The sequence below is a fragment of the Solea senegalensis genome, linkage group LG1 (assembly GCF_019176455.1).
Source record: "Solea senegalensis isolate Sse05_10M linkage group LG1, IFAPA_SoseM_1, whole genome shotgun sequence".
Taxonomy (NCBI): Eukaryota; Metazoa; Chordata; class Actinopteri; order Pleuronectiformes; family Soleidae; genus Solea; species Solea senegalensis.
This window is the reverse complement of record NC_058021.1, coordinates 32,028,496-32,045,596: the sequence shown is the minus strand read 5'-3', so window position 1 is coordinate 32,045,596 and position 17,101 is coordinate 32,028,496. Positions and strand designations below refer to the sequence as shown.

At 39.4% G+C, this 17,101-nt stretch overlaps 1 protein-coding gene across 1 annotated transcript; it reads left to right on the top strand.

Annotated features, from left to right (window-relative positions):
* The first annotated feature begins 1,478 nt into the window (after positions 1–1,478).
* phex (phosphate regulating endopeptidase homolog, X-linked) lies at positions 1,479–16,349 on the top strand. The gene is made up of 22 exons (XM_044037716.1): positions 1,479–1,871; positions 5,002–5,058; positions 5,140–5,301; positions 6,192–6,275; positions 6,784–7,010; positions 8,098–8,166; positions 8,877–8,993; positions 9,454–9,537; positions 10,292–10,434; positions 10,589–10,682; positions 10,968–11,096; positions 11,768–11,869; positions 12,533–12,610; positions 12,801–12,904; positions 13,011–13,069; positions 13,280–13,334; positions 14,263–14,330; positions 14,453–14,583; positions 14,687–14,752; positions 14,920–15,024; positions 15,703–15,779; positions 15,988–16,349. Exons 1-22 carry the CDS (start codon positions 1,748–1,750, stop codon positions 16,088–16,090), a joined length of 2,238 nt encoding a protein of 745 aa, XP_043893651.1. The 5' UTR covers positions 1,479–1,747; the 3' UTR covers positions 16,091–16,349.
* Positions 16,350–17,101: the final 752 nt, after the last annotated feature.

Here is a 17,101-nt window from a genome sequence, read left to right as displayed (position 1 = left end):
CAGCTGTAACATGAGGCACACACACACACACACACACACACACACACACACACACACACACTTCACACGTTTGCCAGTGACCAGGCCTGTAGCCACTAATACACACACACACACACACACACACACACACACACACACACACACACACACACACACACACACACACACACACACACACACACACACACACACACACACACACACACACACACACACACACACACAGCTATCCCTTTAAAGACTCATTTTGGTCTCCATGGCGACTCCTGGTCATGACAAGGTCAGTGTTTGCAGCATCTGTAGTGGGAAAACTCAAAGAAAACCTTAACCATGACAAATAAATGCCTAACCCTGACCCCTTAACTTAAGCCTGACTTAACCGCAACCTTAATCTAACTCTTAACCCTTAAGCCGTTTAAAGTGGACCACACAAAATGTCCTCATAAGAAAGAGCCAAATCAAAATTTGTCCTTACAGCCTACTACTACTGTGACTACACACACAGGTTCACGCAGCTATCCTTTTAAGGACTCCTTTTGGTCTCCATGACGACTCCTGGTCCTCAGGACACTCAAACAATGAATGAAACCCTAACCCTTTACCCTAACCCTAACCATCACAACTAAATGCAAGACTCTAACCCCTCAACTTAAGCCTGACTTAATTCCAACCTTAAACTAACTCCTAACCCTTTAAAAAATCCCTTTACAGTTAAGAGGACCAGAAAAAATGTCCTCATAACGAGCTAAATCAAAATTTGTCCTCACAGGCTACTACTATGACCACACACACACACAGCTGTCCTTTTAAGGACTCATTTTGGTCTCCATGGCGACTCCTGGTCTTGACAAGGTAAGTGATTATATCACACACAAATCCTTCTACAGCATTTGTAGTAAGGACACTCAGAGATCACAACAAATCCCTAACCCCTTAACTTAAGCCTGATCTAAACCTAATTCTAACCCCAACCTTAAACTAACTCTTAACCCTTAGAAAAAAACCTTAAAGTTAAGAGGACCTGACAGGATGTCCTCATAAAGAAGATCTAAATCAAAACGTGTCCGTTGTATCCTTTTAAGGACTCATTATGGTCTCCATGACGACTCCTGGTCCCGACAAGATACACACTCACACGTCCTTGTACAGCATTTGTAGTGAAGACACTCAAAGATAATGAATGGAAACCCCTTAACATCACAACAAAATGCCTAACTTTAACCCCTTAACTTAACACTGACCTGAACTTAATTCTAACCCCAACCTTAAACTAACTCTTAACTCTTAAAAAAAGCCCTTTAAAGTTAAGAGGACAAAGACCAAATGTCCTCATAAAGAGCTAAATTAAAAAAAATTGCTGCTGGTTTGGGCTTAATGGTTTTTAATGAAATGATTATTGTTCACCACGGGGGACGCCTGCTCCCTCGTTTCCTAGAGGGAGGGAGGAGAGTAGGAGGGATGAGGGAGGGAGGGAGGAATAGTTTGAAGAGTGAAGTGAGAGTAGTGCAGACAGACAGATGTGTGTGAAGCAGCAAAGAGCAATGACTGGGGACAGTTAATAAAAAAAGTCTGATTTTTATTTAAATCTAGGACTCTGTTGTCCTGCACCTTCTGGATTTTCTTTTTTTCTTGGTGCTTTTTCCACCTCACACTTTACATTTTTTATTTTTTAAAGAGTGTGTGTGTGTGTGTGTGTGTGGCAGAGTGTGTTTTCTTTTTTTCTTGTTTGTGTGATATACAGTAGGTCATGGAGGTGGAGCACTTGAACGGCAGCGGGCTTAAACCCGAGAGGGGCAACACTCGCCTCTACAAGATCGCACTGGCCATGTGCGTGTGTCTGTGTGCCATCCTGCTGCTCGCACTCATACTGGGTAAGTACACACACACACACACACACACACACAGACAGTTTCCCCCTCTCATCCTACATTATAATTTGTGGAAATACACACTCAGATTATAAACTGTAGTACAGTCTGGCTGAAAATTACACACACACACACGTGTGTATATGTATATCTATATATATATATCTATATATATATCTATATATGCAGCTGGGAGCAAAGGTCTGCGTGGAGGCTTCGCGGGTAACTTGTGTCAAACTATTTTTGGCCCGTATAAGGTTTCGTTTACGCCCACATGCACGACCTGGGAGTCTCCGTAACGCAGTGTGGGAGTCAAAGTGGATGCTGGGAAGGAATGTGTGTGTGTGTGTGTGTGTGTGTGTGTGAGAGAGAGAGAGAGAGAGAGAGAGACAGACACACACTTAATCTTTACAAAAAAAGTACAAAATTCAAATATCTGTATCTTTACTCTACATACTTTCACTCTGTTACCACCAAATAAAATCAGAAGAAGTGTTGGTCTTATGGTCTGTATTTATATAGAGCTTTACATTAAAGTTTTCACCCATTCACACGACATTCACACACTGCAACACGGGGGGTTAAGTGCCTTTGCTCAAGGACACACATAGATGAGCAGAAGGCAGGAAATTGAAACCCCAACCTTCCACTTGAGCCAACTCACCCTACCACTGCGCCACCATGGCTCAATCTTTAACTCCTCACTTCATAAAGTGACTTAAGTGATACTTAAGTACAGTAAATGTACATATACATATACTTTAAGTACTTTTACTTAAGTAAATATTATAAAAAAGTGACTCAACCTCTACCAAACGTCATTTTCTGGTAACATACTTTTACTTAAGTATCACCTTTAAGTTTACTTTATACAAGACTGACCTAAGGGGAAAGTAGTGCAGTGTGTGTACTTGTCATGTTAATACTTTTAAAGAAATTTGCTTAATCCCGCAATTTATTTTTCTGACGGATTCAAAGTGGATCTGAGGCCACGCTGTGCTCACTGCACCCTCTGCTGGACCTTATGTCATCACGCCACATGGTGTATATTCTGAACTCTAACTTGTTTTTTAAGGTTTGCATATCCAGATTTTAAATAACGACTAATGGCCTGAACGTGTGTCGAGGAGAAATACAGTAATTGTACCCATCCTCGCACACAAATGACAATAAATATACGAGGAAATGGAAGTGTCGGGTTGTTACGAACAACACTAAAGACAAATATTGAACAAGTTTAGTTTTAAAGCAGCTCAAAAAAACAGTTGTGACTATGAGACACCAGTTTACCTTTTAAGGATTTAAAGCATAAACAAAGACCAGTCCACTTAAACCTTCATATTCCTCTATTGCTTTATAAATAATTTGGTCTTGTGAGGCTGTGAGGACGGTCGTGGGTGCGAGGGCTACCCGTATGTTAGTAGTAAGTACAGTCTTTTTGTTTTTTTTCTGTTATTGAGGGAAGCCAAACATACTTGTGGTGCCACTGAAGTGTAATTACGTGATGTGCCTACCATGTATATGTAGCACCGCACGCACACACACACACACACACGCACACGCACGCGCACACGCACTCACACCCACTCTAATGGAAACCCTCCAGCTGTGCCAATGACCAGACACAGGAATGCCAAGTGGTGGCTTTGATGATTTATTTATTTATTTTCTTTAATTTCTTTCCTTCTTAATGACTTCCCAGAGTCTGTTATTTGCGTGTTTGTGCCACTGTGTCTGTTTAGTTCCTTGGAAGTGACCGTGAGGTACGAGCAGTGACTGTGTATTCTTTCCTCTTTCCTCACTGTTTTTAAAGAAAGTTTCCAGCTCGGGCACAGTTACAGTCAGGGTAATGTACACAGCACCAGATGTTGTTGTTGTTGAGGTTACTCCAGGTCGAGTGACCGTGCGCATTTTATTTATTTTTTACTACAAGTGGGCGCAATGACGTGAAGCGGCCACATAAGCAGCTCTAAAAAGACAACGAGACCGCTCGACCTCAGAGGTCAAACGTTCACAGTGCGGCTCTGTGACGCTTCACTGGTTCATTCACAATGGGATTTGGTTTTCTAAATCCGTTTGTCGGGCTTCACGGAGCCGTGCTGCCTGCTTCTGCTCGACCTGGCAACCGCATCACAAAGCAGAAGTTTCTGCCAAGAGGTTTAAGTTCTGTTCACCCTCCAGGAAGCACCGTGAATGGGTTGAAGTAGCATTTTTGTTTTACATACAACAAGAAATTTGATTTGGTGGTTTGGAAAGTACTTCAAATTTCAGCTTATATGACTGAGAAAAAGGATGTTTGGTCAGGTTTGATGTGTAATGAAGAACCAACCAGCAGCAGAATCAGCTGAACTGATCACTTTAAATAACAGTAACCATTATGGTACATAATCAGGAGGTAATATTATGGTAATACCTTCTTTTTTCTTAACCTAAAATGACCATATTATTTTCAAAGTAATTGATTGGTTATAAGACTTTTCTGTAGATTCCATCAGCATTACATTCACTTTACTGATGTTTGTGAATCAAATGTCATAATTATAAAGTTGAATATCATCCTTCTATATGTCCCAAAACCAATGTTTTCCATTCTAGCCAATACTATAGAAATTAGACAGTATTACCAAATGTTTACTATAAATGAACTGGGTTGCCATAGTATTACAGATATAAAGGACAAAATGAATTTTTGTTGAACTTAAAGGAGATGAATCTGCATCTGTTTGGATACAATTCAAGAAAACGTGCCAAGTATCGCCCACGTTCAGCCTCTCTGATGTCACCTTTTTGCTTCGTAGACTCAAACCGAGACTAGTCGTTTTGCTGTTGTAATGACTGTTAATGGAGATAATTGTAAGGTTCCTTGGGCTTCGTCTCATGAGCCAAGTTGTAAGGTCATCGACTTTTCCGTCATGGGACGCTGAGCATGTCACCACCAGCAGCCTTGGAAATGTTTACATTTGTGTGTGGTTTCGTGCAGCAGGTTATACATATATATGTGTATATATATATCTATATATATATATACATATATAGATATACATATAGATGTGTATATATATATAGATGTTGTGTTTAAGTCACAGCAAATACAGACTGTACATTTCACTTACCTTCAATGCTGTTTCCTCAGTGTCTCAGAAGTCCAGTCAGGAGGAGTTCTGTCTGACCTCAGAATGCATTGAAGCAGGTGAGATTTTTAAATGTAACCTGAATTAATCACCAAACACTTTGATGACTGGGACGGGTTTTTTTTTCTCTCTCCTTGTAGCTGGGTCTATTTTAAACAAAATGGATCCGTCTGTCGATCCCTGTGAGGACTTTTATCTCTATTCCTGTGGCGGCTGGTTGAAGCAGAACCCGATTCCGGAAGACTCCTCCTCGTACGGCATCTACCCTTGGCTGCGGCAGCATGTCGACCTTCAGCTCAGAGGTTTGCCTTTTACCCGTAACTGTGCAGTCAGTCCAAGAGTTTGTCATTTGAGATAGATCATTGGCGATACTCCATTACGATAGAACCTCCTCAACGTGGGCGGAGTCATCACAGCACGGCTGCGCGAAACTGCCGTGACCTCCGTTTTACACATGCGACACAAACACACAAACTAGTGACTTTTTAAAGCAGTTATTTGGGTGTAACTGAATCATTAGAATCAGACCATTTAAAAAAGATTTGTCCGTCTGACACAGTCACTGAACGGGTCGTGATTCGAACTCCCGGTCGCCGGTTTTAGGCAGTGCTATCGCTATATACGCTAGACTCCTCTGTAGAATGTTGACATTTGAGACATTTCCTTTGCTAAATGTTGGAGATTTAACGCATGTATTCAGGGATTTTTTAACCGACCTACAGTTCGACATTGTTCGCTTTGGTTCTCGCGTCGGACGTCGCACTCGTGACTCTTCCAGTGACGACTCTCTCTGACCAATCGGTGGCCGGCGGTCTGTCAATGTCACATTTGAACTAGAGTCAAGCCATGCAATAAAAAAGACATCTGCTAAGCGAAAACTGCAAATAAATGACCTTTTTTGTTGAAGATTGAGTTCAATTTAGTTAGAAAATATATTTGTATAGAATTGTGGTGTATTTAGAAGTCAGAAACAAGAGCATTCAATCCAAATGTCCTGATGGGAGAGGAAAAGGAAACTCGTTTCCCATTTTTCATTTTTGCTCATTTTATCAACCTTGTTTTGATTCTCACACCTTTTATCGGGTAAAACATAGTATTTAGAGAAGGGTACTGGGGAAAATCCTTGTAAACTGCTGTTATATTGTAATTCTAATGTTTTATTGGATAATGCTTTTCCTTTTTTTCCCGTCAGAGTTACTGGAGGCTCCGTCACAACCCGATGAACTGGAGGCTGTGACCAAAGCGAAAGTCCTCTACCGCTCCTGCATGAATGAGAGTGAGTCTGACGCACCAGTGCGTGTGCTTATTCCCCTGGACACTTATCAGTCCATCAATGAAACAACAAGACTTTATTTATGTACCACTTACTTTTCATATAAGTAGAAATTGAGTTACAGATTTCACACTTAAAGGGCCAAACACCATCATTGAGAAAGCAAATTATGAAAGATAAATATGAAGGCCTAAGACCATAAAGAACCCACTCATTCAACTCCTAACCCAACCTAACCCCATAGTGGAAATGACTTTGTGAACACATGAGCCCTAAGTGTGTAGTTTAAGTAATCTAATCGCACGCAGTCTCTTTTACATCCCTGGTGGGGGCTGTTGTTTTCATAATGCGCTCCCCTGTAATTACCCCCAATTTGACCCCAACTCTCCAAAATTAACCTAGTTCTAAACTTATCCCTTCATCTCTGTAACGTGGCATAAAAAAATGTCCAAAACATTCCCCACTTTGAGGTCTGCACACAGTTTCTCACTCTGCGTCTGTTTCCTCAAAGCTGTGCTGGAGAAGGTGGACTCATCACCCATGTTGAAGACACTGAAGCAGCGGGAGTTCCGGTGGCCCGTCGTCGGGGAGGGGCTCGGTGGCGAGTTCTCGTGGTCGGCCGCTCAGTGGAGCCTCCTGAAGACTCTGGCACAGATGAGGAACCAGCACAGTAAAAGTGTCCTGATTCGCTTGTATGTTTCCCCCGATGACAAAAACTCCTCTCAGCACATAATCAAGGTGAGATACCCGCAATTTTTATTATTAGTGTGCCTGCCTAGCAACGCAAAGCATCTACTGTATTTCGGGAACGGTGTGCCATGAGTTTCCTAAGCGCTTTGAGTAACCATTGCAACAAAAATCACAAAAAACTATGAAGAATTTCCACATACACGTGAATGGAAAACGGTCCGAAAAAACCATCCCAGCCCACGATGTCGTCATACTTATAGACGTGGTTGAAACTTTAAACGGGTCACAGGACTTGAGACTTTTCTCATCCAAACAATCACATTTTAAGTTTAGTCATTTTTTTTTGGACGTTTTCAGATTTGATAATGAGTGTGTATTGCGCAGTTAAAGTGGCACACTCTAGCTGAAGTCCATGAAAATAATGAAAAAAAATCTCTAAACAAACTCTTCTCCTGCCCACAATTTCCAAACTACACAGATATTTTTATACATAAAAACGTTGTTATGGTTGTCGTCTAACACGGTGTGCTGTTTTTCATGACTTGCAGTTTTTCTTGAAATCACCTAAAAGTGCAGAGAGTACTGGTCAAACCTCCCATTGACTCCCATGTTAAAAAAAAGACGAGGGTCATTTTAAAACTGTAATTTCTCGGTTAATTCACACCCGTTTTTCCACAAATTTAAATGTGGGAGCTCCTCAAAGCCTCCTGACGCTCACAAACCAAACATTTAATCCGTATCATCAACCGTTCTGGAAAAACAACAACTTTAAAACATGTTTCTCTCTCTGTTTTTCACCGGTTTTTGACTGTTTACGAGTGAATTTAAAAAAAATACTTTTTGAAACCCATTTTTATACTCACTTATACACACTTTTTTTGCCTTTATGTGATGTCTTTGTATCTTCTTTTTTTTTTTTTTACCTCTTTTTACATCCTTGTGTAGTCTTTCTCCTTAATCTTCTTTTATATGATTTTTTTTTGTGTGATTACACATTTAAATCTGTAATTAATCCACTATCTTGAGATTATGTGTACCGGTTGAACTCAAATCTTTCTGAATCACTCAAGGAAAAGCAGGTTTTAAAGCAAAAAAAATAAATGATGCATGACCTCTCCTGTCTGCCTTCACACAGCTTGACCAGGCGTCTTTGTCTCTGTCCTCGAGGGAAGACTACATCACCAATTCTTCCTCTGCGCAGGCGGTGAGTCTCCACTCCCTCTTCCGCACCCTGCACCTGTCAGTCATAAAACTCCCACTCCCTTCTTGCAGCAGCAGAAACACAAACAGATTTCCTTCCTGCTTAATTGAGAATTTCAGTAAAAAACAATTAGGTTGGGTTTAACTTTCTGGTCCACAATGTGGGAAAATAAACATAAAAATACAACATAAATGATAAATGTATGTATGAAAAAAACAATACATCTAAATCGATGATTTAACTATTTCTCCATTTAATTGCACTTGGTTGAAAATATTGATTGTTGCCATTTTTTTGTGTGTGTTTTTACATCTTAGCAAGAGTCTGTCCAGATTTAAATCATATTTAAATCAACATATTTAAATGATACCGCAAACATTTTAGTTAATATGATTTTAAAAGGATGCCTTTTTATCTCATATTATAACCTTTTATTTCATATTTTCGACTTTTTATTTCATAATTATGACACGTTGTTAGCTTTCAAAAACTGTTGAAGCGCTTGCCCAAACGCATCGCCGCCGATACACACATATATATATGTATATATATATATATATGTATGTATATACATCATCTATACATCTAATGCTATTTCCACAATAGCTGTGATTGTGAGAGCATGTGAAAAACAAGTGAAAAGAGTAAATGAAACTTGGTCTTTGACCTTTATCCTTTTCTCTCTCTCTCTCTCCCTCTCTCTCCCCCTGTAGAACCGCGCGGCCCTGCTAAGCTTGATGGTGGACATCGCCGTCATGCTGGGCGCTCAAGAGGCGGAGGCGTTGACCCAGATGGAGAAGGCACTCGCCTTTGAGACCAAGCTGGCTCATGTAAAGACATCATGTCAGATAAATATAATCTCCCCACCCATAGTTTAACAGAACACATGTGACAGGCGTCTGTGGCTGTGGAAATCATTGCAACTAAAATAACAATAGGCTATTTTTGAAGTAACACTGGAGGGGGTGGGGGTCTGACTTCCTATTTTTATTTTTATTCTTGACATGTGGAAGTCACATCTTATAATGTATGAAGGTATTGTTAATTTTTCCATGCTGTCACTTGGCAATGGCAAAAGGTTAACACAGGAGGGAGTAAAAACCTTATTATTTTGAAATCCAGGTTGTTTAACATAAAAAACCCATAACAATCTGTATTTATTTGATAAGAATAAATACTTAAAACGTAATTTAACATGCAAATTCCATATATTTATACTAAAAACAGCTAAAACAAATACATTATTGTGAATTTTGAGTTGTCTCTGATGTCTCTTATTTGTGTCCACAGATTCTGATTCCCTATGAGAACCGCACCAGCGACAACATGTACAATAAATACACAATAGCTCAGCTGCAGGGTGAGATACCACAGGTAATGAGAATAACACATGTTATTTATATATATATAGAACCTTTCAAAACATTGTTACTAAGTGTTTGTGCAATAATTAAAACCTGTAAGATAAAATGAAAATGAAGGAACAGAGAGAATAAATGGACGAGTAAAAAAAAAAGTGAGTTTTAACAGCAATGTAACTTTTCTACATTAGGTGTAAAACTAAATAAAGCGCTTGTATCTGCTAATAGCTCATAAATGTCAGCATATCATTGTCAAATCAGTGTTTTTGTTTGTCAATATTTACTAAATAAAAGGTCTATACAGTTTCTTCAGGGCCACATGTAAGAAATGTTTTTGAAAGAAAGTAAAAGAAAAAATTCAGACTTTAATCTCAGAATGTTGACTTTAATCTCAGAATTTTGAGTGTAATCTCAGAATTTTTTCTTCTTTTTTTTTTTTTACCTTTGGCCCTGATACTTCAAGGATGTTTGCAATGCAAAAAAAAAGTGTGCACATAAAATTATCAAGCTTGACTTACATTTCTGTGGGTTTGATTTATTACCTTTTTCAGAATCTTTGTCAGTGATTCAATCATAAAAATTAGGCCGAAATATTGGAATTTGAAATGTTTCTTACTCCTTTATATTGGTATTGGTGTTGACATCAGCCTTCAACAATACTGTACATAAAGGTCCAACTCGAAGATAACAAATAATAATCAGAAATTACTGTAATTCCTGTGTTTTACACAGAAAAACCATTAACCTCCTCGCTCCTGTGTCTGTAGTTTGATTGGCTAGCGTTTGTAAAAGCTGTGGTGGAGTCTAAAAGCGACCCGACTCGGTCCATCTCCTCCTCTGAGCCCGTCATCGTCCGAGCCCCGCAATATTTAAAGGAACTGTTCAAGATCATTAAAGTCACAGATTCCAGGTACACACACACACACACACAAATGGCTGACACAGAAGGAGAGCAAGTGTGTAGCTCGGGGCTACCGTCATTTATTATGAGTGTATAATGGCGTGTAATAAGATTACATGTAGGCTTTGAATGAATTGCCCTCCCTCTCTCTTTCTCTCTCCAGGACTGTAGCAAACTACGTTCAGTGGAGAACAGTTTTCTCCAGAATCACCACGCTGAGTCGCCGTTTCCTCTTCAGATACCTCGACTTTGCTCGGGTACGTACAGCGACCGTGTCCCCAAAATCTGTCCTCGGTTAAGTTTTTAAAAGCTTATTTATGAAATGTTTCTTGTTCCTATTTTGTGGAGGTTTACGTGACGCTGATCCCTGGTTGGATGGCTGCTAGAGAACTGAGTTTAGTTTGTTTTTAACAGAAAGAAGCGGCTGTTTGCGCTTTTCTCGCATAAAATACCTTAGATAAATTAAGTTTGTTTGCAACGAGACTGAACCTTAATTTAAAATATAAAAGAAAGTCTCTTTACGACTCTCGCTCTGTCTCCAGGTAACTGCAGGAACCACCTCTCTGACCCCGCGCTGGGACAAGTGTGTGAACTACGTTGAGAACTCGCTTGTTTACGCCACGGGACGCCTCTTTGTCAACACACACTTCCAGGAGGACAAGAAACACATGGTGCGTGTAAATGACTGTTGTTTAAGCTGTGTGTATATGTTTAAGTCATTAACAGATATGTTTATCAGGTGTATTTTGGGTGTTTTGGATGCAGCTGTGTGTGTTTATATGCCGGCGACACTGTGCGCTTTATTTCCTGTAAACAATCCTGTTTTTATGTGGACAAATGCATTTATTTATGTCTTTGTAAGGATCCTTACTGACATTAACACATTCCATAGCTGTAAAGACACTTAAATCCCACCTTAGTGTAGTTTAGTCAAACAAGACATTTGGACTGAACAAAATGTCCTCACCACGGACAAATGTCCTTAGTTCAAAGGTATAAAACTCAAAAGCCACTTAACAGAAGGCTTGTCTTATGAATATGTTTTCTCATTTTCCTAGCCGTTAAACAGCCTTTTTTTGGGCTCACGCTTTCCTCATGCACCAAATTCCATTGATAAAATCAACAGTTTTTACATCACGTAAGTATGTAAAATGCTTTGTTTGGATTTTACCTAAGTGACATTAACCTAACAAAATGAGAATTTTCTCTATGGACTGTGGTGTGAGGGCTTGACGAGGCGTTGTCACTGTAGACAACGACTGTGACTGACTGTGAGATACGATGATAAGACTGGTTCACATAGTTGTAATCCTCTCTTGCCTCCTGTGTGTGTGTTTGTCAGATGGAGGAGCTGATCGGGGGCATTCGCTGGGCTTTCATTGACATACTGACGAAAGAGAACGACTGGATGGATCAAATTACCAAGGAGAGAGCCATCGAAAAGGCATTTACCCCCTTATGTTTCTTTACACTTGCATTCTCAAATAGGAACATTCTTTAAACTGACAACACGGGGGCAGCATAGGCATCTTTCAGCAGCCATGTTCTCACCCAAACCCCTTTTGATTTAAAATCTATTTAAAAATAGAAAAAAAAAAATTTTACTGAAGCAATATAGAGAAGACAAAGGGTGTTGATTTCAGTCCATTCTAGTGCCCCCTGCGGGAAGATAGTCGTATGTTGCCTTAGAGGCAAAATAGTCAACCTGAAGGAATACATTTCATGAAACGATGATTTAAAAGATGCTGAAATGCTGCACAGTAAAAACCCAGGTTTTTTAAAACAATGATTAATGGATTGGTCGTGTAAGTAAGTGGCAAATATTTATCGAAACGCAGTTTTCTTTGTCTAAAGTTACAGTAAATTGAATTTGTTTGGCATTAGGAGTCATCTCAGAGTCACATTCAAAGGACATTTCGTCCTCAGCCACTGCGTCTCCATCTTTATGGCGCTCGTAATATAATTTAATCTTATTCTTTGACGTCACTCTGGATAAATGTCCTACAAATCTATTTATGATTGTGTTGAAACTGTCCCGTCTGTGCTGCTCGCTCTCTCTCCCTCTCTTTCTTTCTCTTTCTCTTTCTCTCTCTCTCTCTCTCCCAAGGCTGACGCCGTCCTGGCAAAGGTTGGCTACCCCGAGTTCATCCTCAACGACACCTACCTCAGTGACGATCTTAAGGAGGTTTGTCCCCGCACTGATTTTGTGCAGAACTCTCCTCTATCCACACATAAATGTGACTTTAAATTATGTGATTTGTCAGCAGTTTGTGAAGAAGAAAACAAGTGGCAAACTACTGAAACAATTCTTATTCAGATTTAAGATTTGGCACAACTGAGTCAAGCATTTGGCATTTTATTTGTGTCCGTTTCAGCTGAAGTTCAAAGAGTTGGACTACTACGGTAATGTGATGCAGACACTGAAATTCATCGCCCAGGCCGATATCAGCTGGCTTCGAAAGAGCGTGCCACGTAAAGAGTGAGTAGCAGTTTTTCTAAATCAACTTTTTTGAACATCATTTGTCAAAATGCTTCATATTTATGAAATCAGGCTTAAAAAAATGTTCATGTTCCACTCTTTTCAGGTGGTTTACAAACCCAACGACTGTGAATGCCTTCTACAGTTCTTCCACAAATCAAATCCGTAAGATGTGTATTTATTCCTCAGTTCTCTCCAGACAGAAGGATGTACTGTGCTTCCTCTTTGTTTCTGAAATAATTACATTTTAATCAACAAAAATAACAAATACACATTGTACTCTCTCTTCAAAAATCACACTTCTTCAATTTACTTTCATTCTTCACACACACACACACACACAAAAGTCATTTATTTTTATCCTCTCATTTGTAGGATTTCCAGCAGGAGAACTCCAGAAACCCTTCTTCTGGGGAAAAGAGTATCCGAGGTGAGATTAAAGGAGGATCGTATTTTAATACAGGAAAAACAACATTTTTGAAGCGTTTTTTTTCATCGTTTGTTTTGATGCGTAAGAATATTCACCATAAGAAACATATTTATGACGCAAAATGAATCTAAATATCATTACCATTACCATGACCATTCACTGTTGACAAATCCCAACTCTGTGTTGTTTATCCAAGTAAAACTTGTCCATGTGATAGGTTTTGCTTTCTCGTCCCCTTATTTTAGAGAAAGAAAAATAAGACATTGTGCTGATATTTTAACTTCTCAACAAAATGTAAATTAAGCTGTGACATTTATTATCAAAAAGCCACCTTCTAACATTGGAAAATACAGTAATACAGCCTGACAAGGCTGCCGTTAGCGACTTGTTGTTGAAAGTAGTCGGCAACACTGAATATTTTACGGTCCTGTCACAAGTAATGTTTATAACTGTTGAATTCAGTTGCACGGGAGTTTAAATAAATCTCTTATTTTCATAATTAATTGAAAAAAATGTTATGCTTGTGTGTGTATCTTCACAAAAACACAGTTTGAGAAACAAGCTAGCTGGTGAACCTCTGTAGTGAGTGAGCTAATGGATTTTAGTTAGCATGCTAGCATCTTTACTCCTCTTTTTTCCACCCCAGCATTATACTTCATTTTAATTCAATTAAAATTCAATTTACTTTATTTGTCTCCAGGGGACAATTTATTATTTTATTCAGTTAAAAAAAAGGACTCAGTTACAAAAGCCCTTGGTTAGAGTTATATAACTGCTTGCTAGTTAATTAGCTCGTTGCCAACAGAACAGGAGGAGAGTTTATCCATTTAATTAGCTTAATTCTGTCCATGAATGCACTATTTTCTTTTAATATTGATGTCACTGTTTATTCTAAATGAAACCACATATCTCTGGTTTTTGTCTCCAGGTCTTTAAGTTACGGTGCCATCGGGGTGATCGTCGGACACGAGCTAACCCACGGCTTTGACAATAACGGTACATTCTGCTCATCAATAACATTGCTCATTGATAAATGACTGGTAACGAATGAATGGTTGAATTGTTATATTGTTCGACATATATTTCTCTATATATTTTAATTTTTTTTTCCTGACCAGGTCGCAAGTTTGACAAAAATGGAAACCTCCATCAGTGGTGGAGCGACTCGTCCGTCACAGCCTTTACTGAGAAAACCCAGTGTATGATAGACCAGTATAATGATTATCACTGGGAGGAGGCGGGATTAAATGTAAGCGTTTGAAGCAGGATTGTTCAATTTAAATGACGCGCTAATTATCTGCGTATGAACCGATGTATATCACAAGTGAAAGATGTGTGTGTGTTGTGTGTAGGTGCGCGGTAAGAGGACTTTGTCAGAAAACATCGCAGACAACGGAGGAATAAGAGAAGCATTCAGGGTATGTCTTTCAATCCCTTGAACATGACTTTAATTGTGTTTACACGTTGCATTTTTATCTTTGCCTTTATTTATTAATTACGCCTGCGATTTGTCAAATGAAACCTTTATTTCACCAATCTTTCTCTTGTTCTCTGTGTGTGTGTGCGTGTGTGTGTGTGTGTGTAGGCGTACAGGCGGTGGATAGATGAGAACAGAGGCGGTGCGGAGGAGCCTCTGCTTCCAGGAGTCGGACTGAACAACAACCAACTGTTTTTCCTGAGCTATGCACACGTAAGAAACACCCAAACACACTCTAACGTCAGCCAACTGGTGTTTCTGTACACACTGGCTTCTCTCCAGGTCTCAAACGTCAATGCTCTTCAGGTATAAACGTGGGTTTTGAACGCCCTCCGTGTCTCCTCGCATCAAACATGTGTTGTCATTCACTAAAAATAACGTATTTAATTAAAATTTGCACTGAAAAAATGTCATTATCAAAGCTATTGATATAGATAACATATTAGGAAATTTCTAATAAATACCCAGCCTGTCTTCTGAGCAGGCAGTTTGTTGGAAAAGGTGAACGTTTATGTCTAGGTTTTGTAGTAAACATTTTAAATAATCTAGTAGTTCCGTGTTAATGATACATGTGAGGTACTTGTATCCAGTGCTGTAGTACTTCAGTCTCTGGACAACGTAATATATAGGCTCGCGCATTTCTTTTCTTCTTTTTTTTTCAACAAAAATGTTATTCCAATATTCATTGGTGTTATTCGGTCCAGTATTAGAATACTTTAAACTCCAGCGCATGAGACCCAGTGGAAGTAATGCAGAATTCACTGTGTGTTGAGCGAACGGGAGCAGCTCAAAAGATGCATTCAAAGAATCCGGGAAATTTCAATCCACCTTGTTACACTGTCGGAACCGACTGTTTATCCAGGGTGTTTGTTGTTATGGTTTTTTTTGCAGGTGAGATGCAACTCGTACAGACCAGAAGCAGCCAGGGATCAGATCCAGAGTGGAGCTCACAGTCCACCAAAATATAGGTGAGCTCACACGAGGGCCCAAACAATGACTGAATTGATTGTCAACTATTTTGTTTATTAAGTTTCTCTGATTTTTCAGCTTTTAAATGTGAATATTGTCTTGTTTCTTTGTTCCAATAATATAAACAAAGAAAAATCAAGATCAAAGGTCCTAAATAGGCAACAAATAAAAGAATATACACGTAATGTCACCCGTGTCGCCCTGCAGAGTCGTCGGCGCGATGAGCAACTACCAGGAGTTCGCGGAGGTGTTCAGCTGTCCCGAGTCTTCATCCATGAACCGGGGAGCACAGTCCTGTCGGGTGTGGTGACCTTTGACCTCAGCCTTGTTTTCCACCACCCCCCATCCTGAACCCGGTCAGAGCAGGCCTGTTGAAGAGGCCGATCTTAGCCTACACACATGTTTACGGTGACGGTGGAACGCGTTAGGGGACTGAAGCCATTTTTTTTAACTTTAAATATTCTATATTGTTACCAGGTGTGTGTGTTTATTTTTGTACAGGTGCATAATGTTGCAACTACTGGACCATAAAGTACCAAACCACAGTTAATTAAATTTAGTTTGAAATACTTGTAAGCTGTGTTTCTACGTACAAATATACAGTATATGCACTGAAAGAATTCATAGATGGAATTAAAATGAGTTTTATTTATACAGGGACACATATTTTAGGTTGTTTTAGCAGAAATGAATCCAGGCAACATCTTTTGTGTTTGTGTATTTATTTACACAGACACACAGTGAATTTACAGCTTCTCCAACCAAAGATGAAGTTTGAGCAAAAGATAAAAATAATGTGAGAATAAACAACAGCAGGTCAGGGTTAGGTTATTTTGGTTGTGGGGGTTTTGTTTTGTATATTTTGTGTGTGTTTAGTGTGAGTGTGTGTGTGTGTGTGTGTGTGTGTGTGTGTGTGTGTGTGTGTGTGTGTTTTGTGATAAGTCTCAGTCCTGTCCTGGTTTTCATTTCCACTCTGTTTTAGTCTGCTGAAGTTCAGCCCGAGGCGAACAAACTCGTCAGCGTCAGAAACACTCAAAACTGCCAGATGCTCTCTTCCTTTTCATTCGTCTCTGTGTGTTCTGTTGCTCTAAACTGCACTCGCGCGTTTTTTTTTAATAGTGCAAACACACAGATTTGTTTGATGACTGCATCTCTTCATCTATTTTGACATGTTTATGATAAACATGGAAAGTTACAGAGTTTACAAAAGACCAGATTAATGAGAGAGGAAGTAACGACAAGGAATAAAGGTGCATTAATATGTGGTAATAAAATGGTCGGAAATGCAGGTATAACATTTAAAAATAAGTGAAATCAATGA